This window comes from Egretta garzetta, unplaced genomic scaffold (genome assembly GCF_000687185.1).
Source record: "Egretta garzetta isolate BGI_Z169 unplaced genomic scaffold, ASM68718v1 scaffold352, whole genome shotgun sequence".
Classification (NCBI taxonomy): Eukaryota; Metazoa; Chordata; class Aves; order Pelecaniformes; family Ardeidae; genus Egretta; species Egretta garzetta.
In genome coordinates this window covers 63,081-84,060 of record NW_009258768.1, presented here as the reverse complement: position 1 = coordinate 84,060, position 20,980 = coordinate 63,081, and the positions used below count along the sequence as shown (strand labels likewise).

At 44.1% G+C, this 20,980-nt stretch overlaps 1 protein-coding gene across 1 annotated transcript in view; it reads left to right on the top strand.

Annotated features, from left to right (window-relative positions):
* Positions 1 to 20,980, top strand: part of DENND5B (DENN domain containing 5B) — a 69,792-nt gene that overhangs the window by 36,129 nt on the left and 12,683 nt on the right. Inside the window, exons 10-16 of the mRNA XM_035889059.1 lie at positions 8,999 to 9,092; positions 10,111 to 10,221; positions 12,379 to 12,510; positions 13,358 to 13,510; positions 14,010 to 14,088; positions 15,288 to 15,369; positions 20,554 to 20,682. Of these exons, the coding sequence (XP_035744952.1) occupies positions 8,999 to 9,092; positions 10,111 to 10,221; positions 12,379 to 12,510; positions 13,358 to 13,510; positions 14,010 to 14,088; positions 15,288 to 15,369; positions 20,554 to 20,682 (780 nt within the window). The remainder of the gene's footprint in view (positions 1 to 8,998; positions 9,093 to 10,110; positions 10,222 to 12,378; positions 12,511 to 13,357; positions 13,511 to 14,009; positions 14,089 to 15,287; positions 15,370 to 20,553; positions 20,683 to 20,980) is intronic.

Below are 20,980 nucleotides of genomic sequence, written 5' to 3'. Positions count from 1 at the left end.
AGGGTGGGATCATTCCCACATTACAGTCAATCGTTGTTCGACAGGAGCAAGTAACCCAATTCAAAGCTGTTCTAATGAAAACCTGTCCTCACTGGTCAGCAATTGGATTTTTATTGCTTCCCTTTCTGGACAGATAAACTAACAAATATAGAAATAGAGCTCATAATGTTAATCTAGCTATTCCCTTCCTGTAGCCAGGCAGAGCACTGACAGAGCCTGGCTGTTACAGGACTGTTATTATATGTAATATATCTAAATCAGAAATATAATGCAGAGACCAAGCACTTCTAGTTTGTTTAGTCCTTGATCCTGTATGTGATCCCCAAAAACCACGCTGCCCAGACAGGCAGAAATTGTGTTTGGAAGAGAAGGCATCTGGCTCTTGTTTACTGGGCATGGAGAGCAGGGCCTGGGGACAGAGGGAGGGTTGATGGTCATATTGGATCACTTCCACCTAAACGCAGCTGGAAACGAGCATTGATCACGTTACCACGTGTAAGTGTTAAAACACCCAAGTCTGTCATAGAAGCAAAGTCTAATAACGTTTCATCTGTCAGCCCGCGGCCATGCTCAGCAGCATGCCTTGCCCCACTTCTGTCACTCTGCTCCCTCCTCCCGCCTCACCTCAAGATGTCCTCCAAAACATTGGACAAGGGGGTGAACCTGTGCTCCTCTGGCCCCAGCCAGCATCCCCCAACTTGCTGATTTCTCTCATCTGCTCGGTCATTTGTGGGTTGGGAGGGCCCCCTTTTACATTTGCTCCTCTTCTGGCCAGCCTGCAGGTGCATGCTTGGTGTCATTAGGGCTCGTCTTTACCTCTTCTCTTGTGGTGGGAAGGAAACGTTGACGTCTTCAGTCAAGCAAGAACGTCACTGTAAATAACTTTGAACTGCACTTTACTGAAAAGAAATTAAAAGCTTAAAAGGAAGCAGATGAAAAAAACAAACAACAAAAAGCTTAAACAAACAAAACCCCCCCATCCCAACCCCCCATCCATAAAACTGGAGAATAGGCTCCCAGGTATGCAGTTTCCCTAAGCATCTTCTTGACCAAAACTGCCCCAACATGGAAAGACGCTAAGTGCAGAATATGCAGATCTAAACTTAAGCAAAAGATCATAACTGTTGTATCCAAATATTTCTAGAAAAGAGCAACTTATCCTAGCTAACAGCAATTAAAAAAGAAAACCAAAACAACAAAAAAAAACCCAACCCACCCAGTTCGGTCCTCTTTCCCATCAGGCAGCAATGTCCCACTTGAGGGATTCCCTCTGCGCTCATTGCCTTTGATACATCCCCCACGTCATGGGAAAATCTTCAGACTTCTGAATCTACAGACAGCAGCTGCAGCTTCCTCTGGGCACAAAAGCGGCCCATCCACGCTGCTCTAATCTTGTAAAGCAGTGGCTTCTTGTCCTGGTTTCTGCAGAAGTCCTCCTAGAAAATGTCCCAGGAGGAAACGGGCTGCAGTCCTTTAGGCAGTTTGTCTGTTTATCTGGAAATGAGCAGCGGTTTCCGGAGTCTTCCTTTCCTTTTTCAAACCCCAGCACCACACTGCGGTTGCTACATGTTCCCCTCTTCCTTCCCCGCATGGGTTTTCTGCCAGGCTTTTAAAATTGTCGCTGGGACTCCGCTGGCTGATGCATTCGCAATGATCCAGGAAAGGAATTTGAATGACAAAAAGCCAAGCTATATAAACACTTCACGGTTTTTGATTAGCTAATCGTTAAATTAGGGTGAATATGCTTACAGTGCAAAATTAAAACAATGAAACAAGCTGTGTTTTCAATCTAATTGATTACCTTGTAACTTAATTTGTACTAAGAAGCTTGATAAATGAGATTAAATATTGCAGAGGAAAACACTGATTGCACACCCAGCATGGGAATATATTTGCATTCTGGTGATTTGTAGTGAATGCCTGCAAAGAACAACTGAACTGATTTTTTTCTTCTTAATTTCTTTTGGTTTTCAAAGGAGGGTTTTGCTTTGTTACACGTTTACAAAATGGCTTGTGCTGGTTTTGGCTGGGATAGAGTTAATTTTCTTCAGTAGCTGGTATGGGGCTGTGTTTTGGATTTGTGCTGTAAACAGCCTGCTGAGCAGGGCTTACACAGAGCTCCTCACCCCACCAGCGAGGAGGCTGGGGGGGCAACAAGAAGTTGGGAGGGGGCACAGCCAGGACAGCTGACCCCAACTGGCCAAAGGGGTATTCCATACCATGTGACGTCATGCTCGGCACATAAAGCTGGGGGAAGAAGAAGGAAGGGGGGGACATTTGGAGTGATGGCGTTTGTCTGCCCAAGTAACCGCCATGTGTGATGGAGCCCTGCTTTCCTGGAGAAGTGAATGAATTCCTTGTTTTGCTTTGCTTGTGTGCACAGCTTTTGCTTTACCTATTAAACTGTCTTCATCTCAACCCACATTTTTTTCTCACTTTTACCCTTCCAATTCTTTCCCCCCTGCCACCGGGGGGAAGTGAGCAAGCTGCTGGGTGGTGCTTGGCTGCCAGCTGGGGTTAAACCACAACACGGCTTAAATCATCCTTTTTTGCTTTTCTTTTTGTTTAGCCGTGTTTTTCCCACCTTCTTTATCTGCACCCCACTTTCCTCCTTGCTTCCTCCCCTGACCAGCCTGCTTCCTGCCCTGGCCAATTCTCTCTCCTGAGCCCCCTCACTTGTATCCTGGCCTCCCGTGAACGTCGTGCTTTTGTCCGTCCTCTGTGTCCTGCCTGACCTGCAGCAATCCTCAAAGGAGGGTGCACGCCAAGTCTTCAAGCCTGGATCCCGCTACACGCTGCCTCCTAACCTCAGGCTTTACCCAAGTGATGGGTTGTTCTTCCCCACAAAGCAGATTTCAAAAGTACTTGTTTCCTTTCTCCAGGCACTTGTTTCTGTGCTGTGTTTTGCTGACACCACCACTGTGTCAGTATTTATTTGTACAATTCATGCATTAGGAGTGTACGAAATGGGTTTATTTTTGTGCTCCAGTTTATGGCACGGCTTGTGTGGACACTGCCCTGTGGCCTCCATCGCCAGCCCCCCCTTCAAGTTGTGAACTGCCCAGGGTTTATCCGCCCAGTGCTCTGGTTCTCCTCATTTTTAAATAGGACTACTCTTTGCTTATTCACTAACATTAACATCATTTAATGTTTTTAAAGAAAATAGGATATATATAATGCAAAGTGGTTGCTGAATCTCTATATGATGATAGAATTCATTCTGGTTTTAACAATTTTTATTTTTTTTTTAAAGGGAAACTGTCTCTTGTACTAAGTGCTTCATATTATACGTGCTTTTTCTGTCTCCTTACATGTTGGGTACTGTTCTAAGGCTGGCTGTCTTTAATGAAGCTTTTTAAAACGAGCCAAGCAATTGCATTTTCAAGTCGTATAAAGTAGCATCTCTGCAGTGCATCTAAATCAGCGAGAAATGAGTCAGCAATGAGCCATCCACACAACACTGATGTTATTTAAACTTTGCAAGTAGTAGAAGCTCACCTTTTAAGTATGAAAAATCTGAAACAAGCAGTTACCATACATTAGGTAACCTCACATAGCAAACCACTGACAGGTGCAGTGAAAATATTAACTGCTTGTATTCAAATACATTAATTTTAAAGAATAAAGTGTGACTCAATTTGACAATCTGTGCTTAAAAATAGTTCTTGAAATAGGAACTATGTGCTATGGGGACTCAGAACCTGATGGGTGAGCCTCCTGCATGCTGATCCTCTGCTCAACTGGTGCGAGGCAGTAAAAGGGCCATTAACTTATTTCAGCTAATACATCATTTTAAAATAGCTCTGCAGGATTAAAGTTCACAGGGAAAAATGTGTGTCGAATCCTTGCATCCTTTATTCTGTTTACTCTCCCCTGAAGAGTGTTACTGTCCCAAGGGAGTTTGCAAACTAAATACCACTTAGGACAGTGGCTCGTCAGGGCTTCAGAGGCGATGCTGGCAAATTGCTACCGCTGTTCCTTGAAGAGGACGGTGGTTGTGGGCACCACCCTTTTAAATCACTTCTTTTCATGTAATCTGACAAGACAGCCTGTCAGTGCAAGACCACTCTCTGCAAGGCATTTTGCTCACTTTTGCCCACCCGATCAGCAGTTCAAGGGCTTTCCTGTTCAGCCCTACAGCACAGATGGAAAAGGGGCATTAGTCTCTATTTGCGCCTTCGTGCTCCTCACCATGGAGCAGTGGGTGCAGAGCCAATTCACAGTGCTGAATCCCTCCCGCCAGCCCATCCATGAGCATGTGGAGCCCAGTTTCGACCTGCCTTTTAATTTGTTCGGTCTGACGTGTGTTTGACTTGGAATCTCCATGTGGTCCCACGCAACCTATTTCTGAACCCAGGCAGATTACACGTGCAGCCTGTGTGTATTTAATGTGTGCCGGCTCCATGTGTGCTTTAGGGGGATTTGATGGAGGGTGTAGTACAGCTGTGTGCTAATTTGTGAATACAGAAGCGCAGTCGGGTAACTTCTCTGATGGAAGCATATAGGTAAAAGATCTATTGTCATGATTTGGAGTCCTAAATAGCAGTCTGCCTCAGAAGATGGTCTATATGAGGAGATTTAGGCTCTCTCCTATAAACAAGTGCATTTTTCTCCTTTCTTCATTCTTTGTTATCACTGTAAATAGATTGTAAATTTACGACAGTGCTTTTCATGGTGATGGCAATATTGGTTAAATCAGTCTGTGAATGAAATTGTCTTGTATTCTTGTTCTCTAGCAGCAGTACTGCAGTATATATCCTGCCCATAACACCCATGTCTGGTTTGGGTCAACATCATTTCTTCATTTCTCTATGGAGCTTTAAAAAGACAGGCAGGGAGGGCAGGGGAGGTAGAGGGGGGGAGAGAGAGAGATGTACGTATGATTGCAGTACGGGACGGCCAGTCCCTGGTGTGAGGCTGCTGTTTTGTTAGATTGGCTTCTGACATCAAAGATAGCTTTGATGCTATCTTACCATTTTTATTACAGAAATCAAGCATCACAGGTTAAGTGTCATCTTTTCCAGGTGTCACCTTTACGTTTCCTCCAACCTCGGCAAACCTATTCCTGTGTTTGTTGGGTCTAATTTGATATTAAACAATACCAACTTCACTGTCTTCACGTTAAAAGGGTCTCAGTTGGAGGTGGCTTCATTGCATTTCTCTATGTTGAGCAGAGCACAGTCTTCCCTGGTCCCTCCTCTGAAATGTCACTGCTTTTTTGCAGTCCCTGGAGGTGAAGAGTGTCCCTCTTTGGACATGGGAGTTAGATACGGGCAGCCTGTCGAAACGAGCCTTTTCTCCCTTCATGTAAACAGCGTGTCCCTGGGCTCTCCACAGCACAGCGCCCGAGCTGTGGTTGCTTCATCCCCCGAGACTTGGTGCTTGCGGCAGTGCCTCTGCTATGAGGAATAAATGAAATATGCCAATAGTCCATGTTCATGGCTCTACAGGCAAAAAATAAAGGGGAGAGAGGGCATTTTGGGGGGCCAGGGAGTCTCAGGCAATACCTAGGCTTGGCAGCAGCGCCGTGTGTGCTCCCCGGGGCTTCTCCAGGGACATGGGTGGTAGTGGTTTAGCTGAGAAGCCTATGAGTAAGGGCTGGAAACAAGCAGGTGTTTGCCCTCGAGCACAGCTTTCCTCGCTGCTTCAGCAGCGCCAGGGCTGAGGTGGCAGAGCCGGGAGAAAGACCCGCATGGGATTTGGGCAACCCAAGGGGAGGTGGTGTGGCCACTGGGGAGGGCTTTTGCACCCTCTTAGAATCACTTTGAGTGACCAAAGGGAGAGGAGGAGTAATTAAAAATGCAATCTCTGCTCAGGAGAGGGAAGGGAATGGTTATTGTAATATTGAAGCATTATTTTGGGAAAATTCTATGTGGCCCAGTAAAGGAAAAGCTTTAAAAGATTTAGCTGCTTAATCCTGCTTATCTGCTGTTAGACCTTCACAAAATCTCCCGGAGAGATTCAGAGCAGCATCCAAATGCACAGACCTCACCCAGGGCCCCGGCAGCTCCCTCTTCCCTGGCTTAGAGGTTGGGGAAGAGGCAGCATGTAGCTCGCTGCCTGTGTAATTGTTCCAGATGAGCAGCAGCAGTCTTTTTTTTTTTTTTTTTTTTTTTTTCATAAATGGCCAATGATCTTTATGTTTGTATGCTGAAAATGTTCAAATAGTTCTGATAAATAATCTGGAGAATGGTCTGTGCCTTCTCCCAGATGGAGTACAGGGCTGGAATTAATTGAAAATGCTTTAATGATGGTGTATTACTTGTAATTATTCTGTGGCTTTCATTCTGCTTCTACCTTTGGTGAGATGTGTTCCCTCAAAGGACGCGTGTAGCAATTCTTAAATCTTCCAGTAACTGCAGAAATGCAGGTGGAGAAGGATCAAAGCTTTATTAGAAGAAATATTATATGGATAATAGCTGATTTACAACTTAACTTTCCAATGTATTAATGACATTCTATCAAGTGAAATGTAAGCGTGGTACTAACTTGCAGTATATGGAAGGTCTCCAGAGCCAAGTAGCTAAAGTCACTTCTTCATCGGCTATCCTCTCTTCAAGGAGGTCATTCTTCTGCTGCGTTTGTACTTGTTGAGGTTATTAAAATGTAGGATTTTATTCCCTCCCCCCCAGTCATCTAATAAGGCATTGGGTGTTGCTTCTGAAAAAAAAATGTGGTGACTTATTAAAGTTACAGGCTGTATATTTTTAAGATTCCTGAGGAGGTGCAAAGACACTTATGTCAGTAATTCATTCCTCTGAGAAGGTGTCAGCATTTGCTGTGCAGACACCTATTGGGCTGTTTTGTTTAGTTAGAGACTTAAGGCTACATTGCTTTAAAAATAAATTTCTTGTGATATGGGACAGCAAGGGGCTGAACCGTAATTCCATGCAGACACATATATTTATTTCTTCCTTTGTACTTGTTTTCTTGACATTATTTGGGCAGTAGGAAGGGACTTCGATTTGACCATAAAAGCTACAGTTCCTGTGACTTTTTTCCCCTTTTACCTGTGCAGTTAGCCAAAATTTGGTCTTCAGTTGCTTCACTGGAGGAATTGGTGGAGATAGTTAGGTACATATATGCAAAGTCTTTCTGGAAACAGGAGAGTTTGGTTACCAGGGGTCACATTCCTGCACTTCTCTTGGGTCAGGTTCCCCTCCCTGCGCATCTCCGACAGCTTGCTGGACGTGTCAGGACACAAGTCCACCTCTGTGCAAGGGTTTCCTCCTCCTGGCATTCATCTGCCTACCTGTTGCCAGCTGAAACTCCTTGCCCAAACAGTTAGATCCCAGACTGTTATTTGGATATGCTTGTGTTTGGGGTGCACAAACAGATGGGTTTGGGATCTGGAGACTGCTGTCCTCGCCAATGCCACCTGTGTGGAGGGGCTCACCAAGCGCACACTTCTGTCTCTGATGTGGGCATCTCTAGGTTTCCCCCTGCATAGACCTATCGAAGGCAGAGAACTCAAATCCTCAGGGGCTCTGCCTGTTGATTGCAGCTCCTGTAGGAGAAGCCATTTCACAGCAGTTATTCTGGCGTGGTGCCTGGCATGGACACTTCAGTCAGGAGTAGAGGGGCCAGGATGGAGATAGGTTTTGGAGGGTTCCTTTGACTGAGGTACTGAGGTTGGGGAGCGTGGGGTTTGTTTTCTTGGTGTTTTTTATTTCTTTTTTTTCTTCCAGATTTTGGTTATCCCTTCAAATTCTGCCAGGCAGTTTCCTCCCATAGGTAGAGCCTTATTCATGCGCCCCACCAGGCAGCAGAGCTGGAGAGCTGGCCTGGGCAGGCTTTGTGTTCTGCTTCGCCGTGGTTTTGCTCTTTAACTTCTGAGCGCAGGAGAGAGGCAGAGCAGATAACTTCATGAAGCGACTGAAAGGCTGTGCACTTCAAGGCTTTTTTTTTTTCTTTACTGTATTTGAAACATATTTTTAATTTTAATAAACACAACCACAGTAATTAAGTAATATCATTCTGAAGATGTAGCCTTCATGTGCGTTAAGATAATTATTTTTAATGCTTGTAGGTTGCTTTATACTGTGTTATTTCAGCTTTCTTTTATAAATAATGTATTAACTTATTCATTCTCTGCACCAGTTGAGCATTTTTGTTTTCAAGGATTTAACAGAAGGCTGTCGTATTATTAGAAACTCTACAATCAGACTAGAAATTCCTCGGAACAGAGTTATCTTGTTTTGTATTTTGTTACAGTATCTGGCATAAAGGAGTTTGGACACCTGGGAGCTTTGAGGTTGCTCAGTTTCAAACCAAGTTACCAAGTGGCTGCTTTCAGGAACCAGCTCCAGAGGAGGAAGAAATTCAGCTGGGCATATATGAACATGTAGCAAAAAATACAGGCTTTCTGTGGTGTTTAGAAAACCAATGCAAAAAAAGATATGGTGAAGATAGCAACACAATTAACCCCAGGAAGTCAATATTATTTATAACCTTTAAAAATGCGTGCACCCAATATCACAGTAGTCATTATTGCAATGACGAGGTTCCCTGAAATAATTCCTGGAAGTACCACAGAAAGTGGAGAAAGGAGAAGTACCACTTCTCACAAAAGAGGAAAATTTTAGAAGTTGTTACTTAAAATATATCATTGTATTTTGTTTGTTCCTACAGACACTGTTTTTACCAAACTTCAGCAAATGCAGCAAACAAAAGTGTTGTTGGGTAACCAGGTACAACGATTTTCCTGGTGGTGGCATCAATGATCTGCATTTTGGGTAACACAGAGGGACCCTGGCAGGCAGCGGGCACGTTTCCATCAGGGCTTTCATCCCCTGGGCATGCACTGGCCTGTCACCCACCGGGCGGTTTCCCACGGGGAGGTCAAGCGCCAGCTTGTACCCACATCTATTGCAACGCCCAAGGTTGCACCTCCACGTCACCTGCTGCGGACCTGTCGGATGTCCCCTGGCTCCCAACCCAGGCTTTCCCTCCCAATATTTCCCACTCACGTCTATCCCCCCTCTCTCTGACTTTGCAGCCGCTGGGCCAGTCGCAGCACCACCACGCAGCGGAGGAAGGATCGCCTGCGGCAGCACTCAGAGCACATCGGGCTGGACAACGATTTGAGGGAGGTAGGTGGCATCATCTGCGGGTGGCATGAGCTTGTGATCCAGGAGATGCTATTTAGGCAAAAAATGCGTTGTTACTTTGGGCAGTTTGGTTGCTACCGTAAGGTTCGTGTGGGTCTCGGCAGTCATTTCAGTTAGATGCTGTTTGTCACAGATGCCTGTATGCGTTGTACAACTTCAAAGCACGCAACAGAAATAAAATGCTTTTATTATTTTGGAGTAAGATAGCCTCTTTGTCATCAGGAAAATGGCTTATTTGCTGACATAGACCCCAGTCATGTAACTGCATGCAGAGAGCAGAGCCCTGGTGCCTGCCTGGTGCCAAGCTCTGGCCAAGGTAAAGGTCTCTGCAAAAGTCAAGTCCTTAAATAAATGTCAGCACTGTAAAGGCCAGTGAGGCTGGACTTTTTTTCTTTTTTTAAAGGATTTTTTTTTCTCTCTCTTTTACGTAGATTCCTGATATGAGTAAGCCTATTTGAAAGGTTAAGACTTTGGGGCCTTTTTATGCCTAAAGCTTGGAAACTCCCATACATCTTGTAAATGTCAGTCACATACACACATTTCTTTCCCATCTTTTCAGTTTGTTGTCCTTCATTAAATATTTTCTGCCATATTTTTCCACTGATGTCCATGTGCTTCTTTTGCATGTCACTAGCAAAAATAAAACATTCATGCTGTTTTGTGGTAAATCTTGCTGAATGATGTTGGCCAGCACTGGCATTTGCACTCCGAAAGAACCCAAACAGATGAGTGGACCCTTGAACCGCAGCTTTGAACAATGTTTCATGGAAACACAGCAAAACAGCACTTGTACGTGTTTGTTGCTATTTTTGCTAACGTGGCTTTGCAAGTATATTTTAAACGTTGCCTCGAGTGTATAGCTCAGCAGAGCCTTTTCAATACTTTGTCATGAATTTACTTTCTTCTTTTTTTGGCTGTGGATCATATGCATGCTTCTTTTGCTTTGTCTCCTCTTTCTTTCTGGCTGTTCTGTGCCATTGGGGCATCTGCCTCCTCTTAGCCATCGGAGGAGCTTTTGCTTCGTCAGAACTCAATGGCCTTCTGGGAGTGGGATCAGGGACCACCCCCTCCTGCACGGCCTCCTAAAAAATCCTTCTCTGAATGCTGCCTGGTATGTTTTAGTTTTTCTTGTTGAAAGCTGCTTTTGAGATGTTGTTAGCGTGAGGAACCGCTGTCTTCGCTGCGTCTTGAACCTATCCCTTTCTCGTAGAGTATGAGCATGTCCCTGTAGCACTTGGAAGTGTGGTTATAGTCGGAAAAGTAGCTGGAAATCAGCTCTAGGCTTCCATGCCAGCTCCCTGACAAACATGACGGCTCCAAGACTGAAAGAGAAGCATTTTGTTCTGCTTCATTTTTTTTCCCATGTTGCTCTCCTGGCAGTTCAGCATAGGGTGTGAAATCCAAAAAGCAGTGTTTTCTGACTGCTGGATCATCACATCCCAGTGTGGAAGAGGGTCGTGTGTGGATGCTGATGAACAGGCAAAGGGCAATCAGTTAGATCTTTCATCCCACCCTTATTCTTCTCTTGAACTTACAAAACTTAATAGTTTTGTATTTTTTATTTTAGTATAATAACAAGGCATACAATCAATAAAGTAAGGTTATCCATGTACTCTTCAGACTATAACCACACTTTGCATTTTATTTATCCCTTTACATTTAAAAAGAAATATTAAATATCCTAATTATATATTCCCTGTATTACTTTTTCACTGTTTTCCTTGCTAATTTTTGCACCGAGTTAAATGGAAGTCACTTCTGAGATTGCTTGCTGAACAACACACTTCCATCATATGTGATTTATTTATTTATTTCTTAATTTCTCACATGCAGTTTTTCAACTATTTTTACATCCTTACAGTATTGGTGAAACTGTAATAACCTAGCTGAGCACTTTTGTTGAACTGAGCTTTCTATGGCAGACCCCTACGTTCTTGTCTGACTTGTGGGACTGATGTCAAGTGGTTGATGTCTGAATTTTGCATTGAAAAAATTCAAATGTGTCAGAAAAACTGTACTCCCCAATAAAAAAAAAAAGTGAGAAATTTCAATTAACTTCAGTGTGTTTGGATTTTGCTCTTGCTAAATAAATCTTTTTCTACCCAGATGGAAAGCTCTGAGAATGCAGCAGCCATAGTGTCCTCTCAGTTCCCCAGAAAACCCAGCCAGCAGCAGGGCTAAGTCACTGGAGGAGCGTGATCTGCTCCTCTCCGGGGAAGAGTGGTCGTTGCCATGTACCATCCACCAAAGAGGCAGCATTAACTGGACAAAAACACACTATGGAAATGGAGCATTACCACCCCAGGCTATGAGCGCTGTGCTCCAAGACTGTTTCATTTGGCACCATTCTATTATTTTACTCCTTTCAACAAAAACTTTATGAATAATGCTTGGGCAAATTTTTGATAGGCTTCATATTTGCACACCTAAATGCAGCCAACTTCTTAGCTTTGCTCAGCATGTAGCCCTCTCACTGACGTTGGGGGCAGATGACGCTTTATTGATTGGTTTGGGGTTTTCTGCTTAACAAAAAAAACCAACCCCACAATAAAAGAAGCTCTGAACAATAAAGCAATGCAGCAGGAAGGTTTGAAAGTCTTTTACTATAGCTTGGGTCTTTTTTTTAAAGAGCATGCCAATTTTTGTCCATACTTCTCAATTACCACCCCACAGTAAAAACATGAAAGATCCTAAGTGTCATTTTTGTTTAAAACGAGCTCCACTTGTAATTAAGTAGTTAATTGAGAACAGAGTCTGATTTTTCCCACATAAACTATCCAGATGAAAAGTAATGGATGAAAACTTTCTCATTCACTAAGTGTATTTCTGCTTCTTGTAACTTATTTTCAAAGGATTTTTTTCAATTCGTCTATAGTCTGGTCACAAATTAGACCAATGACTTTTAATTTTTTATATTTTTTTAAAGTGAGAATCAAATAACAATGGAAAGAAACTTTACCTGGTATTTTTACTTTATTGCTGAATGACGGTATCGCACTTTTATTCACTTTGTGCTAGTGGCTAACAGCACAGTTCACCAGCTAATGCTGACTGTTTCAGTTCCATGCAGGCAAATACCTTGCTTTTTCTGTTGTCAGAAGGGAACATTCCACTTCTCCAGCCCGAGACCTAAGCATCAGATAAGTCATGATGTTGTTCCTAAATTAACACTAGCTCATTCCTTTTCACCAGCGTTTGCTTGCCTAGGATTAGGATGAGGAGAATCCCTCTGACTTGTAATATCTAAAATTATTCTGCTTATTTTTAGAAATACATGCAGGAGGCAAGGAGTTTAGGAAAAAATTTACGGCAGCCCAAACTCTCAGACCTTTCTCCAGCTGTGATTGCGCAGACCAATTGGAAATTTGTGGAAGGGTTACTGAAGGAATGTCGCATGAAGGTAGGTCCTCCCCCTTCCCACCTCCTGCTCTCCCCTTGCTTACACGGAGCCTAAATAGCGCCTGTAGGTGATGTCCTGAAAGGCCTTCAGAGCTGGAACGCCGTTGGTCTGTTGGTGTACCAGGCTATTGCAGGGTGGATGCCCCTTTAGTTACATTTTTCAGTTATTAGAAAAGAAAGAAGTGTGTTGTCACTCTTCTGTTTATGCAGTCAAAGTTGGTGAAAGGAGTAAAAAGGACAGGAAGGAGAATCAGCATGATCAGACATCGTAGGGTGGATTTCCTTTAATTGTTCATATGTAAATGTAGCCTAAACATAACGAGCTGGAGACCCACAGTCAAAAAAGGAAGAGTTCAGCCTGTGCGACTGTTGTGTGTGTCGTCTAGGCAGAGCAAATGAAGTATACCAGTTTCTAATACTGAAGAAGCTTTTATAGCCATGGAAATATGATTTCTTTGTGGTGATTGCAGTTGGTGGTATACTCTATTACCCGAGTTGTAAACTTGAAGAGCTGTAACAAGAAGAAAAACAGATACTGAGTAAGACTGAAAACGTATCTAGCTCTGTACTCTGTTTTTCATACTGATCGGTAATAGATCAACAGTGTAGGGATAGGACAACAGATAAAGGGTATAGAAATAGGACAGTATGGAGTAATCATGCAAACTTTTTTTTTTTCAATTATTCTTTTGATTTACCATCTCTGTAAAGAGATTTGAAGTTTCTCTGGTCAGGCCATTAGCAATGGTCTCTAGATTAAGCATGTTTAAATAAACTCAGCTATAAATTCTGTTGCTTGTTGGATGACATTCTTAGAAACCTTTGGGGATTTTTTTTTGTTATTAAAGACTAAACGCATGTTGGTAGAGAAGATGGGCCATGAAGCAGTTGAACTGGGACATGGAGAAGCCAACATAACAGGTCTGGAGGAAAATACATTGATTGCTAGCCTCTGTGATCTGTTAGAAAGAATCTGGAGCCATGGTCTGCAGGTCAAGCAGGTTGGTAACCGGAAACGCGGGACTTTGTGTGTACAGTGCTCTAGCAAATACTGAATGCCATCTCTGCCTTTTAAGTGGCTACTCAGTGGTGTCAATCCAAAGTTAAGTGGGAAGTATCTTTGGGATCAGAGTCCATGGTTCATATCTTGTGAGGTCTTGGGGTTTTTTTGTGGGTTTTATTTGTTTGTTGGGGTTTTTTTGAGAGGTATCTCGGAAATTGCAATGATGTTGTCAAATTAGGTGTTGGTTTCTTCTCTTTCAACCTTCAAAAGTGAAACCCAGGAAGAGGACAAAGAAACAAAGTGGGTGCTGTGACTGCTAGGTCAGTGGGATGGTCCTCTCCTCTTCCTGAGGTCTTGTGGCCCAAGAGAGAAGGATTGACTCTCACCACTGAACTTTTGGCCCACTGAAATGCCATCCCATTATTCTGCCATGTTCACTGGCCTCTTTTCTTTTGCCTCGTTTAGTTAAGGCTACATACTACATTTTCCATTTTCAGGGGAAATCTGCTTTGTGGTCCCATTTACTTCAGTACCAGGAGAGAGAAGAGAAGCAAGAGCATAGCGCGGAGTCCCCAGGTGAGTACTCAGCAGGTGAATCCATGAAAGGTCCATCACAGTGAATGAGCTCAAGCCTGGGAGGAACAGTGTAACCACACAAAACCCATGCAGGATTTCTGGTGTATTTGCTTGCTAATATCACATTTACATTTGGAGACCTTTTATAATAATTATGAAGGTGCCTGGATGTCTGGATAAAATAGATGGACATCGTTGGAGGCAAATGAACATCCTTATTATCCTTGTCTAGAAAATCACTCAATGCCTGTTCACTATCTTCATTCCTTTTTAATCAGCATTGAGTGAGGTGTGAGAAGCAGTGCTTCCACAAGAGATGATTTCTGAAGTAGCTGAAGGTGTGGAGCTGTGGCTAAAACCACTGACGTTTTTCTTCAGTGAGCATAATCTGTCTCTCAGATCTCAGTGTGAATAACTCCGTGTTCAATAAATATTTATACTGGTGGACTGTATAATTCAGAAGCCATGTAATTAATTTCTACCCATCAGTCTAGGTGCTCACTTTATGCTTTGGTTTGGCCCTTTATAATCACTAAATTACTTCTGTGTTGTGCGAGAGGCTGGTTTTCTGATGACCTTGAGATCTCCCTGCTCACAGGCCACTGCTGGGTATTCAGTGGGTCAACTTCCAAGGACTCTGCAATCCTCCAAATCCTGTAGATGGGAACTTGGATGATTAGTCCTCAAAGACACATCTATGGACAAACTAGTCGCAGTCATGAAAAGACTTTTTAATAAGCTTCAATGAGTAATGCACTAAGCAATCTGGCTGGCAGGCACAAATTCCTGAGAGCAAAATGTGTCACCACAAAGCAGTTTGATCAGAGTAGCGGAGCACAGAAATGCATAGCATTCTTAGCATCAAATATGCTACTGTAGCTTAATTTTATATGTCCTTCTCAGTTGTGAGCTTTCCATAAAAACATATTACTAATAAAACTCGTCGCCGTACAGATTTATGTTGATGTGTTTCACGTATGAAAAGGGAAGTTCAGTGCTGGATTAAGCAAGGAATAGGTAATGTATTAAGCATCTTTCATTTTGTCTGCTTCTCCATTTCCAGGATAGAGTTAGTGATAATGCACAGAAACATTGCAGTTACCAGCCACTTAAGACTGTTTTCAGCTGTCTGTAAAACAAATGCATTGCACACCATTACTGTAATTTTGTATCAACTTCACGTATTTTCTCCATTGTAGTTGCTGTTGGAACAGAAAGACGAAAGTCTGATACAGGAATTACTCTGCCTACTTTGAGGGTTTCCCTGATACAAGATATGAGGTACACGGTTTCCTAAAGCATTAATTGTGGGTTTGATTGTGTAGCATAAGGTAAAGGTCTTCACTGGCTTTGAGTTTACAAAGGCTAAGGAGAATTAAACCTTCTCCTTAGCCCACATTCAAATCTACAGAGCATTGCCTTTTTATTTTACAAAACTTTTTTGCATGTTTACTTGATTTATTTTAACTAAAAGATAATGAAAAACACACAAGTTTTACTGGGGTTTTTGTTTTCCCCAGGGGCTTCTTCTAGCAATAAAGCCAACTTCTACAAATAACAGGAGATACGTTGAATTCCTTGGTATTTTGAGTTTGCTTCTTTTTGTTTGTTTTAAATTACTGACCAAGCCAGTACAGTTGATAGGCAAAGCAAAGGGACAAAAAAACCTGCTCGCAATGCCTGAGCAATATTCTTTCTTTTCAGTTAGCATTTTATGGCAGGTAGTAATAAATGTACAAATTTAGACATGTAATCAAACCTACTATTTGGGTGAGTTTAAAATTGGAATGTGAAGTAAGGGCAGGTGCTCCGTAGGAGACCACAGCCTGGCCCTGGAGAGCTTTTTAAAAAGTGTTGGTTGGGAAATGGAAGGATGAGAGAGTAAGAAGAGGTGGAGGCTGATGTGACAGCACCGGGCAGAAGTTCTTCAGGGCATCTCCTTGACCAAGCCGCTGCCAGGACAGGCCACTGTTTTGACATTTTGCTTGCTATGGCTAAGGATTGCAGTGGGGTAAAAGTGCCATGAAAAGAGGGAAGAGTAACGCAATAATGCTCATCTGTAAAGAGCTGCTAGCAATTTAATGTGAGGCAACATGAATATTGTTTCTTGTAATAACCTGCCCTTCTTCCACGTAAAAATACAGAAAAAAAACCTTATGGTAAAAATAAGATTAATTGTAGTTAGTTCACAAAAACATGACTACAGCGATGTGATTTTTACCATGTGTGTTATTACAGGTATTTTTTTTTTTCTGATGTGAGATCCCACAGATTAGTCAGACTTTTCTGAAAGACAATGACTGCACCTTCCCACCTGCAGTGTGCAAGCTTTTTGTTTGATACTATGTAGTTTAAGTCTTGTGCTCTGATTTCAAAGAATATGACATGCCGCATAAGGCTAAAACAACATGCGGAAGAGGGAGGGAGAATCTATACAGTGTAATTAGGAGTGTAATGCCAAGAGGTCATTTTGAACACGTGTCTGTCATTCTAGCATCTCTCTCATGGGACGTGGCAGCTATTTACTTAATTCAGTCCTGTGAGGCTGACGGGCATGTAGGGGGTCGGTCTGAGGAAAGGATGAAGGAGGATCTGGAGCGGAAACTCATGTGCTGGGGGGGGGGGGGGGGGGTGGTGGGTGGGGGGGGGGGGGGGGGTTGGCCAACAGAGGAGGCTGTGTGCGCTCGCCGCTGCGTGCATGGGTTTTGTCTTCTGTGTACTTCCACTTGAGTAATGAAAGCCCAGCACAGATCTGAGCTCTCTTGCTTGAATCACAAGAGTGTTTCTGCTGCTTTTCAGAGGAAAAGTACAGAAGCAGAACACTGCCTTTTGTAGTATCTTGGGTATTCGTGATTGTCCACAAACATGCCTGGTCATAGAAAAAGCTGGGCAGATGGTGAGTTGAATTTGTCATCCGTAATGTCATGGCTTACTTTCTCCTGCTTGGAAGGAATGCTGCTTAATATTTGTTTGCACACACAGATTTATGATGAAGTTAGAAGGACGGGTAATTGTTAAATTGCCGGGGTTGCAGTGCTAACTGAACTAATGGCTAGAGGATTAAGCATTGCCTTAAGCACAACTTGGTTTTGATGGCTCATGTGAGGTTATGTAAACAACTTAAAAAGCAGGGCTGAATCAGAGTCACGCTCTGAATGTGCAATGAGCCTGTGCTACAGGTAACGTGGTGTGTCCTCTGCCTCCCTCGCAAAGCCAGGCATCTTTGATGTGGTAAGGAAGATGCTCAAGATGTTTATTTTGGTTCTCTGCATGGAGAGTCTGCACAAGCGTGTTTGGGGTATGCCCTTCAGCCTTTACCCTGGGCAAGGATCTGCAGCATCTCTCCCACCCTTCTCCCAGCTCCCCGGCAGACTCCTGCTGCAGCCTGCCTCCTGCATGGCCTCACCCCTTGGGCACATCACTGCGTGTCCAGCCGGACCTATCGGCACCAAGGCAACTCTCCGAAACCTTTGGTCCAGCTGGATTCAAGTTTCGGGTCCTTCCCATTCAGGCAAGCTCTTCCTTGCCACCAGCGCTTGCTTTCATGCCTGTATCATGCCTCCCCTCCCTCAGGGAGCTTGCAGTGGAGGATGGGAGCCCCAGGCGCTGGGCCCACGACAGTGATGCTTGACCTGCTGCAGTCAAAAGAAGCTGGGTTAGCAAAGACGGGACGAGCTACTATGTCTCTGCTCGTTTCTGACTGTGCTGGGATCAGGAGCATTGAGCAGCTGCAGCCTCTTCTGTCAGCACAGCTGTTTGCAGAGGGTATGTCTCGCCATACCCCAGGCTTACATTTGACAGGGGAAATAGATTTTTCTATATTACTAATGGGATTAAAAGCAAGTCCGAACCTAGGGAGTTGCACTGAAATTGCCGTTCAGTGCCCTGACAAGTAGAGTTTGCTGTGTCGTGGTGAGCATACAGTGCTTACACTTAGGTCACCGATAAAAGTAGAGCTGTTCTGACTCTCACAACTGAGAGTGAAGTAACTTTGAGTTCCTGAATGCTCTGTTCTGTTACACTCTGCTTTTGCTGACAAGAAGACTGATTACTGAATCTTTTTAATGTTTCTGGCAAGTTGCATGGTTGCAGATCCTTAGTTTTTCCAAATGCACAATTAATGCCAGTCTGGTCTGAACCAGAAACAGGTAATGAAGAGGTACAGAGCATGCATGGAATTAGGTTGAGTCCATCTGTACTTGAATCTTCTCACAGTAAAATAACCAATTCTACTCAGTGTTTCATATTAGATGTAATCCAAGCTGAGCACTGGCGGGGAAGGGGAGGGAGGGAGATGATAGTCTGTGCTTTGATCTTCCCATCTCAAAAGACTTGAAATGTCTGAGGAGAGTGCTCAACGCTACCAACGGGCTGCCCAGGGAAGTGGTCGAGTCCCCATCCCTGGAGGTATTTAAAAGATGGGTAGCTGAGGTGCTTAGGGACATGGGTTAGTAGTGGACAGGTATGGTTGGGCTTGATGATCTTAAAGGTCTTTTCCAACCAAATGATTCTGTGTTTCTGTAACACAATGTAGTTGAGTGTAGCGCGCATCCTGTTTCTCAAGGACTCTGGATCACATGCCCAACTGTCTGGGCTGGAAGGTCCAATGCTGGCTGCCACACTCTGAGCCAGGAAGGGCTAGACAGTGCCAGGAGCAAGGCTCTCGGCAATGAATCAGCTGGTAGGCATCGCTGCTGACAGAGGGAGGCTGCTGAGCTTGCTTATAAAGGGCAAGGACTTGTGTGTGAGTGTAGTGTGACCTCCTGGATTTGTTTTACAGCTCACTGAGAGTTAGTACTTCTCACCTGGCCCAGCAGAGAACTATCCATGTGTCACGTTAGGAAACAGGAGGAAAGTTTCTTTAAAAAATCTTTTTTTTTTTTTTCCTTTTTTTTGCTTTCTTTTTTTTTTTAAAGGGGTTTTACATAACCTAGGTTTTGCTACTGGCAAGCTACCATTACTCCTATAGATCGATGATGCTTCGGATATTTACATACAGCACAGAGCTCTGTGATATAGACCCCTCAGCTTGGATTGCAAAGGTAGACCTCTATTTTGAGAATTTGGGTAGGCCAGCCTGGTGGACAACGGTGCTGCTGAGCTACATCTGGTATCCACTTCACTTGTGCAGGGCGAACACGTATTTCTGGGCAGCACTAAGTTGTACTTTGCAAATTTGCCCTTAAGGCCCTAGCCATGTTACGTTAGAGCTCTATAAACAAGAGAGTGTTTTTCTCAAATAATGCAGGGTCTAAATATAACACAAAGCACGCGCTTGGGTATAACAGATGGGGGAAAGCACGAGACAGTGAGACTATACTAGTCAACGTAAAAAGTATCAGTCACAGCATGACTTTGTTGGATTTTCTTTGGAGTAAATATTGCCACATTTCCTAACGCTCAGCAGCGTGCACAGGGCCTTCAAGGAAAGTGCGGGAGTTGGAAAGTAAATGGCAACAGAGATCGGTTCAGACTCAGCTGATGATACTTGGAGCCTGCTACGGAGGTTTGGAGGGCTGAATTGTCTGTGCACTTAACATGCAAACTGCGTGAAAATTAAGAAATTGCAGCCTTTTCTTTCCCCTGCTGGAAGCTGTTACTAATTTTTCTTGCTGTTTATTTAACCAAGTGGGGGGGTTTTGGAAGCAGCTTCACCCTGCCATGGCAGTTCTCTTCCTCTTCTAAAGCTCCCTGTGCTCTAGAACTAGGGTTTCTGGCATTCTCCAAACTGAAATATGGGAAGTTTAAAAAAAGAAAAGCAAAACCATAGAACAAAGCCCCTATGGAACAGTTCTGCTTTCCCACAGACCAAGCATGTGGAGGGCTGTTCAGATTATCACTTACACGAGGGCCTCTTACATCCCTGAAAATGTGATTCTGCTTGTGACTGCCTGTTGCTGGCTTTGCCCCAACAATCCTCTTTTTCACAAATTCCCCATGACTGCTACCATCAAGGGGTTTGTTAGAGCCTTCAGAGTAGATTGTGGTTTGGAGAAACTCTTTAAGATGTGTATTGTCCTCTGCCCTCCCAGACAGCAGCTTGAGGGAGCGACTGTGATGTAACTGGGTCTCACTAGGTGGCTGCTTGTTTTTAAGTGTTAGCAGTGTCCATGAGGACATCTACCTGAGGCAGTGCAGGGATGGGCAGATCTACGCCTGCTCACCTTGGCCAGGCAAATGCCAGGACACAGAGCAGTTCATACGGGCTGTAGCACGTCCGGGTTGCACCCTGCCATGCCCAGGAAGGGCTGCCCCATGTCCCCGGGCCAGCCTGGGGCTGCCAGGGGTCTCAGTGCCATAGCGCAGGGCACGGCGTGGCCCTGCTGGGCGGGGTCTCTTTCTCTAGAAATTATGTCAGGAGATGTTTTCCAGTTCAGCTGCTGCATCACACTGGATATTGCCATTTGAAGCATGTAGGATTTTTATGATTCATCTATTATTATTTTTTTTCCCCACCCGTTTCAGGCATGTTCAGAACATGAGCGAGATAAAGACTGATGTGGGGCGAGCCCGAGCCTGGATAAGGCTTTCTCTGGAGAAGAAGCTTTTGTCTCAGCACCTGAAGCAGCTGCTCTCCAACCAGGCACTTGCCAAGTAAGTTGGCTCTTTTTCTCAAAGCTTCACTTTCAGGTCTTCCTCACTGGTGTGTCAAGGTGCTCTGCAGGCTCGGGGCGCAGCCAGGGGCCCTGTTTGGGCACTGTGGTTTCCTGCTAGAAGTGACTGAGCAGAGGGCAGAGGGTAGCTGGGGAGGAGGTACTGCCTACCCAGCCTCACAGAAGTCTGCTCATCTGCCTGGAAAAACGAATCACAATTTTCAGGAAGGAGGCATTAGGTTTTGGTCAGCTCAGTGTGTTGATCCAAGCCACTTCACAGCCCTACAGTGACTGTATCT